The sequence below is a fragment of the Symsagittifera roscoffensis genome, chromosome 1 (genome assembly GCF_963678635.1).
Source record: "Symsagittifera roscoffensis chromosome 1, txSymRosc1.1, whole genome shotgun sequence".
Classification (NCBI taxonomy): domain Eukaryota; kingdom Metazoa; phylum Xenacoelomorpha; order Acoela; family Convolutidae; genus Symsagittifera; species Symsagittifera roscoffensis.
This window is the reverse complement of record NC_087062.1, coordinates 61,505,419-61,520,076: the sequence shown is the minus strand read 5'-3', so window position 1 is coordinate 61,520,076 and position 14,658 is coordinate 61,505,419. Positions and strand designations below refer to the sequence as shown.

Here is a 14,658-nt window from a genome sequence, read left to right as displayed (position 1 = left end):
ACGATACAGGCTGGGAGTTAGAGTCCGGTCGCGGTATCTTTTTTTTTACAAACTGATATTTTGGTTATTTTGGGCTATAGTTTGTCGGCTGATTTTTGTCGGCTTGGTTTCCGTAGAACCGACGTTTTAAAGGTTCCTGGTACTAGACTTTTTTCCAATTAATGTTTTTCACAGAATGGTCAACTGAGTAATTATCCATTTTTAAGTTCCTTGAAATGTTACACCAATATGTTACATCTATGCTTATTTAGGGTTTTGTAATTGGTGTATAAGTAGTCCATGCAAGTCTTGTGATCAGGGGCGGATTTGGGGTAGCCCCCCACCATCAGGGATTCGTCCCCATGCCGACCCAAAGGGTCCCCCATTTGTACTATTTTGAGATATCCCTTTTTGGCTGACTGTCCCTAAATCGTTTTTTAAAGGCGCTTTTGGCGCCAAAATATACTAACTTTGAGGGGGGAGTGCGCGCCGAAAAAACGCAATTTTTTTGGTCAAAATTTACCCAAAAGTGCCTAAAAACGCCCTTTTCGGCCTGTTTTTTTTTTCAGAAATATTGCCTGCGGCGCAGAAAATTGGTCAAAATGGGGTCTTCATAGTGATTTGATAGAGCTCAGAAAATCAATTTGGTCGACCCAAAAAAAAGGTCGACAAAATTTTTGAAAATTTTTTGAAAATCCGCCCCCCCCCCCCACCCTCGAGAAAATCCTAGATTCGCCCCTGCTTGAGATTGTTTTTTTTTGCGAAAAAGTTACGGATTATTTTCTATTCATTGGGTGTCGGCCTTGATTTTGTCGGCTTTTTTTACCTAATTTTTTTTTTCAATTAATTTAAGAAAACATTTTGAATTGAAATATACTGAAATTTCATAATTTTTTTTGTGAACAGACCCCCCTTTGTACTATTTTGAGATATTAATTTTTGGTGATGGACCCTAAAATTTTTCCAAAGGCGCCCTTCGTGCCAATAAATACTAATTTTGATGGGGGCGGCGCCGAAAAAACGCGATTTTTTGGTCAGCATTTTCCAAAAAGTGCCTAAAAACGCATTTTTTGGCCTGTTTTCAAACTTTTGCCAGGGTTTTTTATTGCTTTGGGTGAGCTCGGAACAGGGTTTTTGAACAGGGTTTTTTTATTGCTTTGGGTGAGCTCGGAAACTCAATTTGGTCCACCCAAAAAAAGGTCGACAAATTTTTTCTAATATTCGCCCACCACCCCTCGAGAAAATCCTAAATCCGCCCGTTCGAACAAGTTGATATTTTTGAGAATTTGTCGTTTTAAAATGTCAATTTAGTTGTCTTTCGCTATGTTTTCTTATATGTTTATACTTTTCCTTCACACTTAATAGTTCTTTCTTTATTAATAGTTATTTCTTTATCTAGGAGGCTAAATATCTTTTAGGTTTTTTTTGTTATATCTATCAAACCTATCTGTTTGTGAAGAAGAAACAGAGGAAGTCAGTTTTTTTTAGCTGCATGGCTTCCATATCTTTAGGAAGAAAAAACAAAAAAGGCTTTGTATGGCTTCCATATCTGGTTGGAAAAAAAAACAAAAAAAGGTGTTTTTTTTTTGGCTGCATGTGTGCCAAGCTCTGCTTTGCCTCAGTCATATGTCATGTGCGTCAGTTTAGAGGAAATAAACATTGATCTTTCAATTTTATGACTGAACAAAAAAAAACTCGTTGAATCCCGGAACAAGCAAATGGACATCAATTTTAATTGAAAGGGACCATGCCCTGTTCAAGTCAACGGGCAAGCTTTTTTATTTCATGAAATTATGCTGATGATGCAATAATATTGTCTATCCTGTCCTGGTGCTTTGTTAATATTTTTTGTGGCCATTGTGTCATATATGTCTCATACTGTGTTTGTTTCAGTCGACCCTTGGCGCCCCCGGTGAATGATGGAGACCTGACGACAGAGACCGAGTCTGTGATGAGTGCAGCACTTCCCTCCCGCAGACCAGGTCAGTCTTCACATCTGTATCTAAGACAGATAATTGAATGTGCTCAAAGAAGAGATGAAAGCGCCTTTGAATGCAAAAGTAACATCGTCATCAGATTTGGCTTGAATATAAGCGTAGTACATCGTAAAGAGAAGCATTTTTTCATAAGCATAATAGAGTAAGCATGTTTTACTTGCTTAACCTAATTGTTAAATTTATGATGGATATCTAATTGGTTGTTACCAAGAGCGGAGCTAGGATTTTTTCGACGGTGGGGGAGGGATGTGGATAGACGGACTTTCAAAAATATGTAATTGAGTTTTCGAGCTCCTTAAAGCTATATGAAAAAGCATTTTTTGGAATTTTTTTTTTAAAAGTTAGTATATTAAGCTTTCCCCTCAAAGTTAGTATATATTGGCATCTTTAAAAAAAGTTTCAGGGTCGGTCGGCCGAAAATAGATGCCGTAAATAGTACCAATTAGGGACACTTTGGATGGTGAGGCTTGTTTTTTGACTTGCTAAATTAGCGTTTTTTGAATTGTTTCATAGTGTTTTTTGACTTGTTAAGTTAGTGTTTTTCAACTTAGTTTTGAATATAGGGCAGAGACTAAATGGGCAGTTGATGGGGGCTGGTATGCGAGGGGGTAATAGTGGACTTCCGATGAACAGAGGAGGCTATGACAGCTCCATCCTCACTTCAGAGTGTGAGACAAACTCAATGCTTGACACGACAGATGACGACGCTGCCACCACAAGGTAAATATAATTATTGAATAAATCATAAGACTATAATTGTACGTACCCCCGCGGAAATTGCAGTGCTAGTTTCCGTTAAGTCAGATTTTTCCTTACGGAAATTGAGGTGTTTTTCATCTACTTTTCCACCCACCCCACTAAAAGGTATAGGGTGAGGGTACTATGGTGTAGGGTGAGGTTTCTGATCGTGATTCAGATTCCGAGAAACAACAGTTCTCTCAGTGTCGAGAAAAACTGGTAGAAATATTTTCGATTTTCAGACTAAATTGGAAAAAATTTAGCTGACCTCTCCCTTTAATTCTACCACTTAAAAGCTATTACATTTTTTTCCAGCAGAACTTGTTGATTTCATATAGCTTCTTGGTTAATAAAACATGTCTAGGAATGATGGCTTTTACAAACAATCAACTATATAAATTTCACAACAATCAACTAACAACTATTAATCGTATTCAGTCTAACAATCAAATATCAGTTATTAATTGTCTTAAGTATTGTGGTTTTTCAACTTAATTCATTTGCTATCTTCTGAAAAATAGCTCTAAGTTAATATTGATCACGCGCTATTATGATTTTTCGCGTTTCGAGGTTTGGTTTCGTTTTAAGTTGAATTCAATTTAATTTGCTTAAAGAAAAGCAAGTTACGCTGTCCAGTAATGAAAGTTCAACTCGCATAAAAAAACGTGATCGACTTTTAATTTTGAAAGATTTTGAATTTTGATTATCACAGATGAATAAAGCAAATATAGAAATGTTTTTTTTTCATAGACCAAGTTTTTGTTCCGACCATTGAAAATGGGGAGGAACTTTGTATTCGGGCGTGCTGTATTTTTTTTCTTTTTAAGAGTAATGATTGTAGTGAAGACTCTTATATAGGTCTTGCTGATTTTTTTTTCAGGAAAAAGTCTTAAAATATTAATGCACTAAATATCACTCTCCAAATACGAACGTGGAAATGGCGCGAAAAAATGTGAACGATATCAAGTTTCGAAAGTGGAGATTATTTTTAAGATTTCCCAGCTGAATAAAAACTTTACCTATTGATCCAGTTTTCTCAAGTTGGGTTTATGTTATCAAAAAAGCGCCAATCATCAATTGTTCTAGAAATTCAAAGAGCTTAAAGGGCATTTATTTTTTTCTTTGAAATTCCAAAAGTTGAGATTTTTTCAAGAAAGTCAGTGTTGTTTTTGTTTACTTGCGTTCATTACTCTTTTCCAATCTTCGATTGGCTATGTTCGAGAAATTTAAAATTTTGGTAGACCTAATTTTTTTTCCTGTTTCATTTTTTTTGACTACTTATTTTTTTCAAGAAAGTGTTTTTTTTATATTTACTTGCGTTCATTACTCTTCGATTGAGAAAAATTGGTTTTTTCGCCCATTTTAAAACGAGTAAAGTGAGCGAACAGTTATAATTTTAAGAGTTTCCGTATAAGCCGTGAAAAACCTCGAAAACTATTTTTAGAAGCCTCATTTGGCAATAAAAAGTTCAATGTAAAATCAAAAAATCTGCAAGCAATTGAAAATATTTTTCTTAAGAGTAAATGTACGTAATGATTTTTCTTAATGATATTTTTTATATAGCTCGTGATTATTTTTTTTGTTTGTTTTTTTTTTCCTTGAGGTTTTTATGTTTATTAATTACATGTTAATTTGTTTTATTTTCTTCTGTTGAATGAAGGTAAACTCCACTATCAAACAGCAAACTCCACTATCGAACAGCAAACTTCATGAAAAAAGTGATTGACTTCTGCTTTTGAAAGTGGATTGTGAAGACTATGGTTTCTGGCCTTCTGGTTTGTGAAGACGATTGTTAGTTTTAGTAAAAATTTTTTCGTTGGTTTTCAGGAAAAAAATCTTATCGTTGGTTTACGCTTAATTTTGATTGTTCGCGGTCTTACCTGTGATTTCTTTTCAAGGTAGTGCATTTCTGTTGTTAAAAGTAAAGCAAACTCCACAATGTAACCCAAAAAGTGTAAAGGTCACGAAAAACGTGATGGACTTGGTTTTCTCAAAATGGGTTAAGTCTATGAAAAAAATCATAAATTGTTCTAGAAATTCTAAGAGCTTTAAGGCCATCTGTTTCTGTTTTGTTTCCATGCGTTCATTGCTCTTTCCAACTGGCAGTTGGCTTTGTTTTAATATTCAATTGTCTCGCATGTTTGCCTATTATAAACTTCTATCGAGATCTTTTTCACTTTTCGACCGGTGTTGTACCGCACGTGATGCGAAGCTCTGCTTCGCTTCTGTGAGAAAATCCTTTGATAAGTATCTATAATTGTGTCAGTAATTGAGTTCAAAATAATTTTAGCTGTTTTTTTCCTGCTTGCGATTATTGGACGATGTTTTTAATTTTTTTATTTTAATGCTCTTTGCAGTCACAAGAATGCAATTAATAGTCTTGTTTACATCAGCGAGCGTAGCGTAATAATGCGGTTTTTTTCCAACGTAAGTCGCAAACATTGGGGAAAAAATTTTGGGGCATCCTCGTGGCTTTTGGAAAAACACTTTTGGGGCATCCTCATGCCTTTTTGATAGCATGTGCATTGATATTCGATTAGCAATAATTTAACACAGTTGATGCATTTTTATTTTATCAAATGAGCCGAAAAAAGCTATTTGTTTCAATTAACAGCGAAATCATAGAAACTCGATTTCAGATATTTTGCTACTCATTATCTTGCTTAATTTGGCTTTATGCTTTCCGTTTTATTACATTAATAGTTAGCGTGGATACCTTCATTTTCTTATATTACATATTACTTTGTGCGAGATTGTGTTTAGTTGTATTTGGTGCCTGTTCTGCTGCATCCCATTGGCAATTTATTAGCATATGTAGCTGTTTTATTTGTGGCTAGTGTTAGTAAGTTGTCAAGGGTCTGTGGCACAGATGCGAGGACAGGGGACTCTAAATCTCCTGGTGGAAAGATCGAATCCGCCATAGAGCATTTTTTCTAAATTTTCAAAGCTGGTTTTCGTTTTTTTTTGCCGTTTTCTTGCTACTTTTTGAGAAGCGCAGCTTCGTTTCTGTGTTTAAAGTTTTATCACAAGCTGTTTGTTTCAAATCATGATCTTATCGGATTACAAAAATTTGGAGAAAAAAAATATTTGTCCGTTTCTTTTGCCTGGTTTGAGTTTGTCACATAAGTAATTATGATTTAATTAATCATAGGCGTGTTCATTAGTGACTGGAGTGGCCTACTCATGAGGTATTTGAAATTTTTGGAAAAAAATATGGAATGCCGCAGCTTTTTCATAGTCTGATTTTTTTACGCCTGAACACTAGTATATACAATTGTACCGTTTTTGATGCGAAGCTCCGCTGTCTCTGTATACAAAAAAAATTGTGTACAAAACATGTGCTCGAGTGATTTTCGCCTAATTTGATGCAGAGGCTCATGAAGTATGGAATCAAGTTTTGTGAATTTCAATGACTCATTTGCATTATTTCTTGCTGTAATTTCTTATACTTCATTCATTTAGTCAAGGTATGTATTTGTTGGCAAATTCATTTTATACTTTCAAAGTGGGGATTGAATTTCGCTTATTGCTCTGAAAAATGGGGGCGGAAAATTTCTCAGCAAGTGTTGTTGACTCAAGAAACGCAGTTGTTATCAGTTCATTTTTGTCCCAAACGCACTCAATATTTTTCCCAAATAAACTCAATTTTTTGTCTGTTTGTCACAAGTATCTATTTTGAGACAACTGGATAAAGAAACGTTTGCATAAAATTTCTTATGAAGAGCTTCAAACAGCTTCAAAGATTTTGTTCGAAATTCTGAAATGTTTTTTTTCTGCTTCTTTTGTTCATTAACATCCTTATGTTAGCTATTATGTTAAATAAATTATCTGTTTATGTTTTTGAGCTCATTGACTTTTTAAAAATGTTTTTTGACAGTTGGATCGTTTTCGTTTTACTCATTTTTAAGAGCCGATCAACGTAGTTCAGACTATTATATAGGTCGTGATGATTTTTTCAAATTTTTTTCCCGGTTTGACTTTTGATTTCTTTTTTTAGTTCAATTCATTTCTTTTGTTGAAAGGAAGGCAAACTCCGCTATCCAAAAGCGAAAGTACACAGGTCGCGAAAAAGTTGATGGATTTATCATTTCGGAGATGGATTTTAATTATCAGAGATCCAACAAATAAAACGTTTACTTTTTTATCCAGTTTTCTTAACTTGAGTTAATTTTATCACCAGAAATTTAATTATAGATTGTTCTAGAACTTTGAAGAGTTTTGAGGCCATCTATTGTTTTCTTCGGGCTGACTTGCTCAGTTTCTTGAAAGTTGAAATTGAACTTCTGGATTTTTTGCTGCTCTTACAAAACTCTTTAGTAGTTATGTTAGTACTCTTGATTTTGCTGTTTTTCTTCGATAATTTCGGTTGTTTGCGTAGTTTTTTTCATTTTAGGTTTCCACAGCTTGAACTTTGCAGATTTACCTTATTATTAAAATTGATAGTCATTTTTAAGAGTAATGAACGTAGTGAATACTCTTAGATTGGTCTTGCTGATTTTTTTTTTGTTTTTTTTTGTCAGGAAAAGTCTTAAAAGTCTCTAATAACTACAGATGTGCACTCATACATATTGATGCATTTATGAATGCTTTTAGGTATATATGCACTTTTTCAGTTCAGTTGAAATTCATCTGCTGAAAGTGACGTAAATAGAACTCTCCAAATAGGAACGTGTAAATGGCGCAAAAAAAAACGTGAACGATTTCTAGTTTCGAAAGTGGAATTTAATTCAGCGAAATTATAGTTTTACCTATTGATCCAGTTTTCTCAAGTTGGGTTAATGTTATCGAAAAAGCGACATTAATAAATTTCTCTAGAAATTCAAAGATCTTAAAGGGAAGCTTTTTTCTTGCTTTGAAGCTCGTTCTCGCCCTCGCTCGATTTTTCCAATAAAGTCAGTGTTTTTTGTTAACTTACGTTCATTACTCTTTTCCAACTGTCTGTTGGCTATGTTCAATTTTTTCCCAAATAGTTTTTCGACTTTGTTTTTGTCTGAGATTATGCCTTCTTGCTTGCGATGTTATTTTCTTGGTGTATGTGTAAAATTGCCGAGTCAGTGATATACTGTTTAAGAGTCGATGAACGTAGTTCAGACTGTTTTATAGGTGGGGGTTATTTTGTTTTTTTCCGGGAATTTTTTTCCACGCTCAAGTTTATTTTTTCGCGGTTTGACTTGATTTTTTCTTAAGTTCAGCTCATTTCCATTGTTAAAAGGAAGGCAAATTCCACTATCGAAATGCGAAAGTTTATAGTTCACGGAAAACGTTATCGACTTCTTATTTCGAAAATGGAATTTAGTTATCAGATTCCAATGCGGAATAAAATTTTACCTATTGATCCAGTGTTCTCAAATTGGATTAGTTTTCTCAAAAAAACGATCAACAATCATGACTGATTTTAGAATATCAATGAGCTTTAAGGCCATTTTTTTCTTGGAATTTTGAAAGTTGAAAGTTTTTCTAAACTAAAAGTTCGCCGCGTATTCGTGAAGGTGCATAAAATCACAGCTCAGATAAGCGTCAGCAGGTTATTAATCTCTCATTTAAGTCATTCATTGCTTTATCTAAAAGAAAAGAATTTTCGTAATACCATTCATGATTATTTTCGTTTTCTTTTCTGGTTGAATATAAAGATCTATTAATGTTGATTTTCCATGACTCCTAATTTTTCCTTGACTGCGATTTGTCGTACTCTGTTTAAGGGAGTGTGCAGGAGTGTCTCTAATTATCCTTTCTTTTATAAAACCTGTCTTCGAACGTGAATTCAATTAATTTTTGCTCTTCTGCTATGATTTCGATCGAATAGAACGGTAGTAGTCACTGAGAAATGGAATCTTATAACCTCGTGTTCTTGTTCCGGTATATCCTCTGAAGTTATTTATGCTTTTGGAACCGAATGATATTAATTGAATGATAGATTTGTTGTCGCTTCATTGCTCTTATTCTTTGATCTTTTGTCGTAGTTTGTTCGGACTTAACTGCTCCCTATTTCAGCCCAACCCTACTTTAAATTTGCTCTCTGGTGTTTTTGTTGCTCTCCTAAGCGTCACTGAGCGTTTGTTTAACTGTTTGGATAATGATCTATTTCTCCTCAGATCTCACCTGTTACAAGTTTATATGTTTTGGCGTACTGGGTTCCCCTTTCTCTTTGATTGTATCAAGGTCCTTCTGAAACTCAGAAGCAAGTTTTCTAACAGCTTTGTATGGGTTGAAGCTAAGAAATTGTTAACAAGGAAAATCATAGGTACTCTTAGGTGCAGATTTAGTTTGTCGCTCCTCAGGAATTCATCACCCTCAGGAGTTTTTGACCCATTATGAGTTTTTTATTTTCTCTAAAATTACCCCGCCAAATCGGAGATAACTAGTTTAATCAAAAGACCATGTTAGGTGGATCTCCCCAGCATAAGCTGCGAAGCCCTAATATTTGTAGAAAAAAGTTATGACCTTAGAAAATGTCCAAATTTTAAACTTTGCCCGTTTCTGCCTTTTTCTCTACCCTGCTAAAAATTTGAGATCAATTGTTCAGTCGCTAAAATCAGTGTTGGGAATCCTCCCTGCATAAACGTTTACGCCCTATTTTTTGTAGACGAAAATTTTAACCATTAAAATTGTTCAGTTTTGAGGTCCACTCTTTGAAAATCCCTGCCAAGTTTGAGATTGCAGAAAATTTTTTTGAAAACTGCTGTAATCTACGGCCTGTTATGTTTTAGAAAAGCAATATTGGGTTTAGCAAAAATCCATGTTTTGAAATGTTGACAGTGCTTTGGAAACTTTTTGGGTATTTCGAGATCTACGGTGCCAAATATGAGATTGAGGGTTCAACCAAAGAACAAGGTGTTGAGGTATCCCCTGTATAAAGGAAATCTACCTAATTAATTAATGTAAAAATCAGTTCTGGACTTGAGAAATGTCATATAATTGACATTTTGACCTGACACATTTTTGGACTCATTTTTGGACAAAAAGTTTATGGCCACAAAAATTGTCCAGTTTTTGAAATTTGTGAAGTATTTTGGAATTTGATTGTGGATTGCTTGGCCAAATCTGAGATAACGTGCTTAATATACAATTTTCGCGCTAAGATTTTTCACAGCATAGCAGCTACGCCCTAATTTTTGTAGAAAAACCATATTGGACAAAGCGAGGTTGTCCTTTATTCGAAATTCTGTTCGTGATTGAAATTTTTGTAGTTTTCGAAAATGTTGGTTCCAAATCTGAGGTCCAGAGTTCAATCAAAGGAACAAGCTGAAGGGGTAGATCCTGAATACGCGAGTTCTCCCATAGTTTGTAAGGATTTTGCTATGGACTTGAGAAATATCTATTGACCCATTTCTTGGTCTTTGTTCAATTTCCCAAGTTCTGAAGTTAGGAAATCAAGAGGTGTTGAGGTGATCAATTGATCTCCCCTGCTAAAGCGTTTTCTCTGATGTTTGATAGGGAATCAGCTATGGACTTGTTAAATGTCCTGTTTTTGACTTTTTGACACATTTTGAAAAACGATATAACGTTTTTCGCCGATTGAAAAAACCGCCCTATCTGTCGATTTGTTTTGTAAATCAATGCACCCTTTTTAAAAAAAGTCTTTGTCCCCCCTGATTCTGAATAAAAATTTCAGAAAAAACCACATCGAGCTTAAGTATTAATTTATAAGTAAAAATACAAAAGCAATTAAGTTTCATAATATAATTACAAACCAGCATGTGCTACTCAGTAAATCCGAAATTCGGCAGTTCAAAATTGTGGAATCCGGGCTGTTATGATCTGGTTCTATAGCGAATTGTAATGTCCGGCAGCATGATGATTATATCGATCACTGTTTATTTGATCAAGTCGTCCGCTTAATTTGACGCGCTTAAACTGGACCGTGCTTCGCCTCGCCTCGGGTTTTCACGAAGTTGGTTTGGAACCGGTTTGCACGCCAGAATCTGCCCGGCCTTGCCATGAAACGCTGTTGAGTATCTGTCTAGCCATTGGCAAGAAGAAGAAAAGCAAAAATCAATAGACCAGCTGTGTTTGGATCGTCAGGTGTTTGGACAAATTGGGGACAAATGACAAACACAGAAAACAAAGATAAACTCGTATCAAAAATCAAACTGTGACCTTAATGATCAAGTTTTATGTCTATTTCAACTTGATTCCCAAAAGTTGCAGCCGGCATTAAATTGGTTTAACAGGTTATAATGCAAATAAATTCGATTTTAAAATTTTCTCCGACCAATTGACTGAGATTAAAGGAAAGTTGCTAAAAAGAAGAGCGAAGTTGATTTGGAACCTTATGACGCTGCGAAGTAATTTCTGGGGGCTGTTTCGTTTGACACCTATGTTTACCTCCACTCATAAACTGTTTAGTTTTATATTCTCGCGAGTCATTCTCTACTCTGACGAGAGCTCCTTACAATCCCGGTCTATTTAATCGTTCGGTTGAATTCAAATGGTCGAAAATATTTGATCATGATCGCCAGTTGCTTTGATAATGAGCTGCTTTCTTTGAAGCTGAATGTCATGATTTCGACGCCATGTTCTTCTTTCGACAACAATAAGAACGCTTACCGCTCCTTAAAACGTTCAATCGAAGAGACGTATCTGTCTGTGCTGCTAAGTAGTAAGTTAAGCAGTTATAAAATTCATGCAACCCGTTCATGCCGCGCTGTGTAATGATTGGTGTCCTTTGTTGTTGTTAGTAACTACCACAAATACGCTTCCTTTCTCCACTTTGGATTACCCGGGTGTCGACCCAACCCACGGACCATTAAGCCCTCTTCCACTGCAATCTTTATCCAGTCTGCCATTGTATTCAACTTAATACACGTTCGCTACCGTCTGTGAAATCCCGAAGAGAACTATTACGACCTGACCGAGCACTCAGAGTTGTGATTATTTTCGTGGATTCATTATTACCAACCCTGTCTGCTCCTCAAGAGTCACGGTTTATAACATTGATACTGGCAGACAATTACTCTTTGATAATGAGCCCTGCCCATTTTTCTGTTTTATTCTTAATTGAATACCCTGTTTTATGATTGAGTGAAACATAATATACTGAACTGCGCTCCTTCATATTATTATGTTCATTTAAGGATTTTAGATCTTATGAATCGATGGCCGCTCCAGATATATTGTTATCATGACATGCGAATGGTAATGTTGTTTACTCTAATCGTCTGTTTTTTTTTTTTGCTGGAAATCGGTTTCTCATTATTTCTGAATCTTAATATTCCATGTGTTTTTCCGTAGTGAAACATTAACACCAGTAATAATTGCTGTCTTGCTTCTAGTAGTGCAATTGTGTCGAGAGAGTTAAGTTTAATTGAGTTCTGACTCCGATTGCGAATCTGGCTGTGAGCGAATTGTTCTTGCTCTTCTGTTTGCCAAATACTTGTCGTATTAAGAGTCAAAGAGAGAAATCAAAAAGAAGAGAAGCTAGAAGCACTGGTAGTAATTGTGGAAATGTTTCGTGGTTCCAATTAGGTATTACCATGTCCTGTTGTGTTCGCGTCTCTTCGTCTTAATGATACCAACATCCATGGGAAGTGCAATCAGGTTCGCACCAGGTGCAACAACAAAACATACCATTCAAATCAACACAATATTACATAATCACTGGCGTACATTTCTTTATGAACCAATTTTGGCCTCTGATTTTATCTATCAAGATAAAGAATATTGTAGAGATCGAGATAAGAATTTGGTTGAATGTGTCCCGCCTCGTCTAAATTATTTTATTGAAACGCATTTTTAATTGATTCACAATCACCTTTTACAATTATTACTACTCGAATCGATTCAATTTTACCATTTGAACTGCAAAGTGTATTACGTTCACATTGCATTACCATTGTTCGATTCTAAAGCACACTACTGTAGTTTGATCGACTGAAATCAATTCGCCTTACCACAGCGGACGTCGCACACCTGTTTAACACAGCTTACTGTGCATCACATCTGTGACGCCGATTGACTAGCAGCCGCTCTGCTTCAAGTTCTATTGAGCCATCAAATAGTAAATTTTATCTCACACTGAATCAAACAGTCGAGTGGGGGTCTGAATTTATTGTCGACGTATATGTACTCGCATTGATGTCAAACCTATTTTGATCAATTATTTTTCTACTGCTCTCTTAAGTTGAGCATGCTTCGCCTAATATCATTGATGCTGCAAACGTCGAACCTCCTTAAAATACAGGATATATTACAGATTGTCTAGTGACTTCTCTGTGCTACAAACTAAATTATAATTCAGTGAGATTTATTGGCGGCCGAGGTTTTTCTACAGCAATGACTGGTCGACTAAGAACGGGTCCTGAGAGCGCAGGTTATGAGAGGTGTCCATCTCTCTCCTCTGTGGAATGGGACCGAGACAAGGAGATCCTGGTTAGAACTCACAATCAACAGAGAACGGACGATGCGCAACAAGCAAACATATCACAAACACGACAACCGCAATCGTCTCGCCCGCCGGAACAAGGGGCGAACATCAAACAGATGCAAAAAACGTCGGAGTTTGATAGGAACAATCAGACACAGGGTACAAATGTCGCTCGTAAGAGTCATTCCAATTCTACGCACAACAACAATCACAATTCCACCCAGCAATCGAAGAGCAACCATAGAAATTCTGGAGTCCCAGCTGTGCCTGCAACGAGAACCAGGCAACATCAGCTAAACAAGCAAAACAGACAAAAACAGAGAGAAAGACCTAAAAGCATGTATGAGAGAGGATCGCTTTCGTACTACCCAGACGCAGACGAATATGAAGATGACAGCGACGAAGAGGTGTCCACAATGAACAATAGATTAGGAGTAACAGCTGACATGTATTCGATGGCGACGTGTCTGACATCATGCGATGACCTCTACTCGTTACATGCTTACAACAATCAGCAAGAACATGAGAAGTCGAGGTTACGATTCTCGGTACCCTATAGTTTACTATCGTCGCTTTCCTCAGAGAATTTCCCGGTACCACCATCCACTCCATCATCATCATCGGTGCTAACAACCCATACCTCAACGCCTGCACCCTCACAACCCCAGCAGACAAAATCTTCACACGATCTACTTCATTGTCAACCAGTAGTCCAAAAGCACCAGGAGCAAGCGTATCAAAACTATGGAAATTATTGTAGTGCTTCGAGTAGCGTGCGCATGAGTTCGCAGACACAGTCGAAACCAGTGGAAAATAAATGCAATTGTTACTCCTCTTCCGACTCAAAGGCGCAATTTGCGAATCAAATGCAACAACATGGATGTATCGCAACGCGATACCTCTGTCCATACTGTCATATGCAGTAAGTAACTGCCGAGTGCAAATTTTTGCTGAGAAGTATAAAATATATATGGTCATTTTCCAGCACGCCAATACCAATTTTGTAAGGATCACAAGTGTTTCAAAGTTGAAACATGCACGGTTACTAGTCGGAAACAGTAATTGGCAATGTTCTTGTCATTTGTTGTCTCATGCGTCTAACTGTATGATAGAAGCGACGTGCTTTTCAGTCTGTATTCATAGATGATATCAGTCGGTGTATCTGCCGGTTTTTGAAATGCATAAATTATAAAAATGAAAAATGCCTTCAACCATGTTTTACTTTTCAACTTTCCGAAACATCCTTTGAAGGCTTAAATTTTATGAAAACGCAGATAACTAGTAAAGAAAGATCATGAAATTCAGAAATTCTTCAAAAGTTTTCAAGTTAATCTTATTTCACTTCACGACTTTATAAGGAACTATTCGGCTTGAAGTCCCTAATTTTAGACTTCGGCTTGAAGTCCCATCGGCTTGATGTCCGGCACCCTATTATATGGTCTTCTTGTCTAATGTAGCACTAGCATAGCAAATCCGGAAAAAATCATATCTGCCGCCGTTTTTTCCATTGTTAGTTTGAACTTATAAATTCGAAATTTAATGAGCTGGGAGTCGACACAGTCTTGAAATATATAGGTCACC

The 14,658-nt window shown here is 36.2% G+C and overlaps 1 protein-coding gene across 7 annotated transcripts in view; it reads left to right on the top strand.

The window, feature by feature from the left end:
* The window catches only part of LOC134846855 (segment polarity protein dishevelled homolog DVL-3-like), a 42,109-nt gene that overhangs the window by 14,206 nt on the left and 13,245 nt on the right, over window positions 1-14,658 (top strand). For 3 of the 7 annotated variants that reach the window (XR_010162832.1, XR_010162831.1, XM_063864280.1), the window contains exon 1: window positions 10,748-13,999. Coding sequence is in view for 5 of the 7 variants with exons in the window: in XM_063864280.1 (XP_063720350.1) it covers window positions 12,987-13,999 (1,013 nt within the window). In the remaining 2 variants the exon portion in view is untranslated. Of the gene's footprint in view, window positions 1-1,872; window positions 1,962-2,539; window positions 2,697-10,747; window positions 14,000-14,658 lie in introns of those variants that run through there. The other 4 variants (XM_063864295.1, XM_063864272.1, XM_063864255.1 and 1 more) reach the window with 3 other exon arrangements.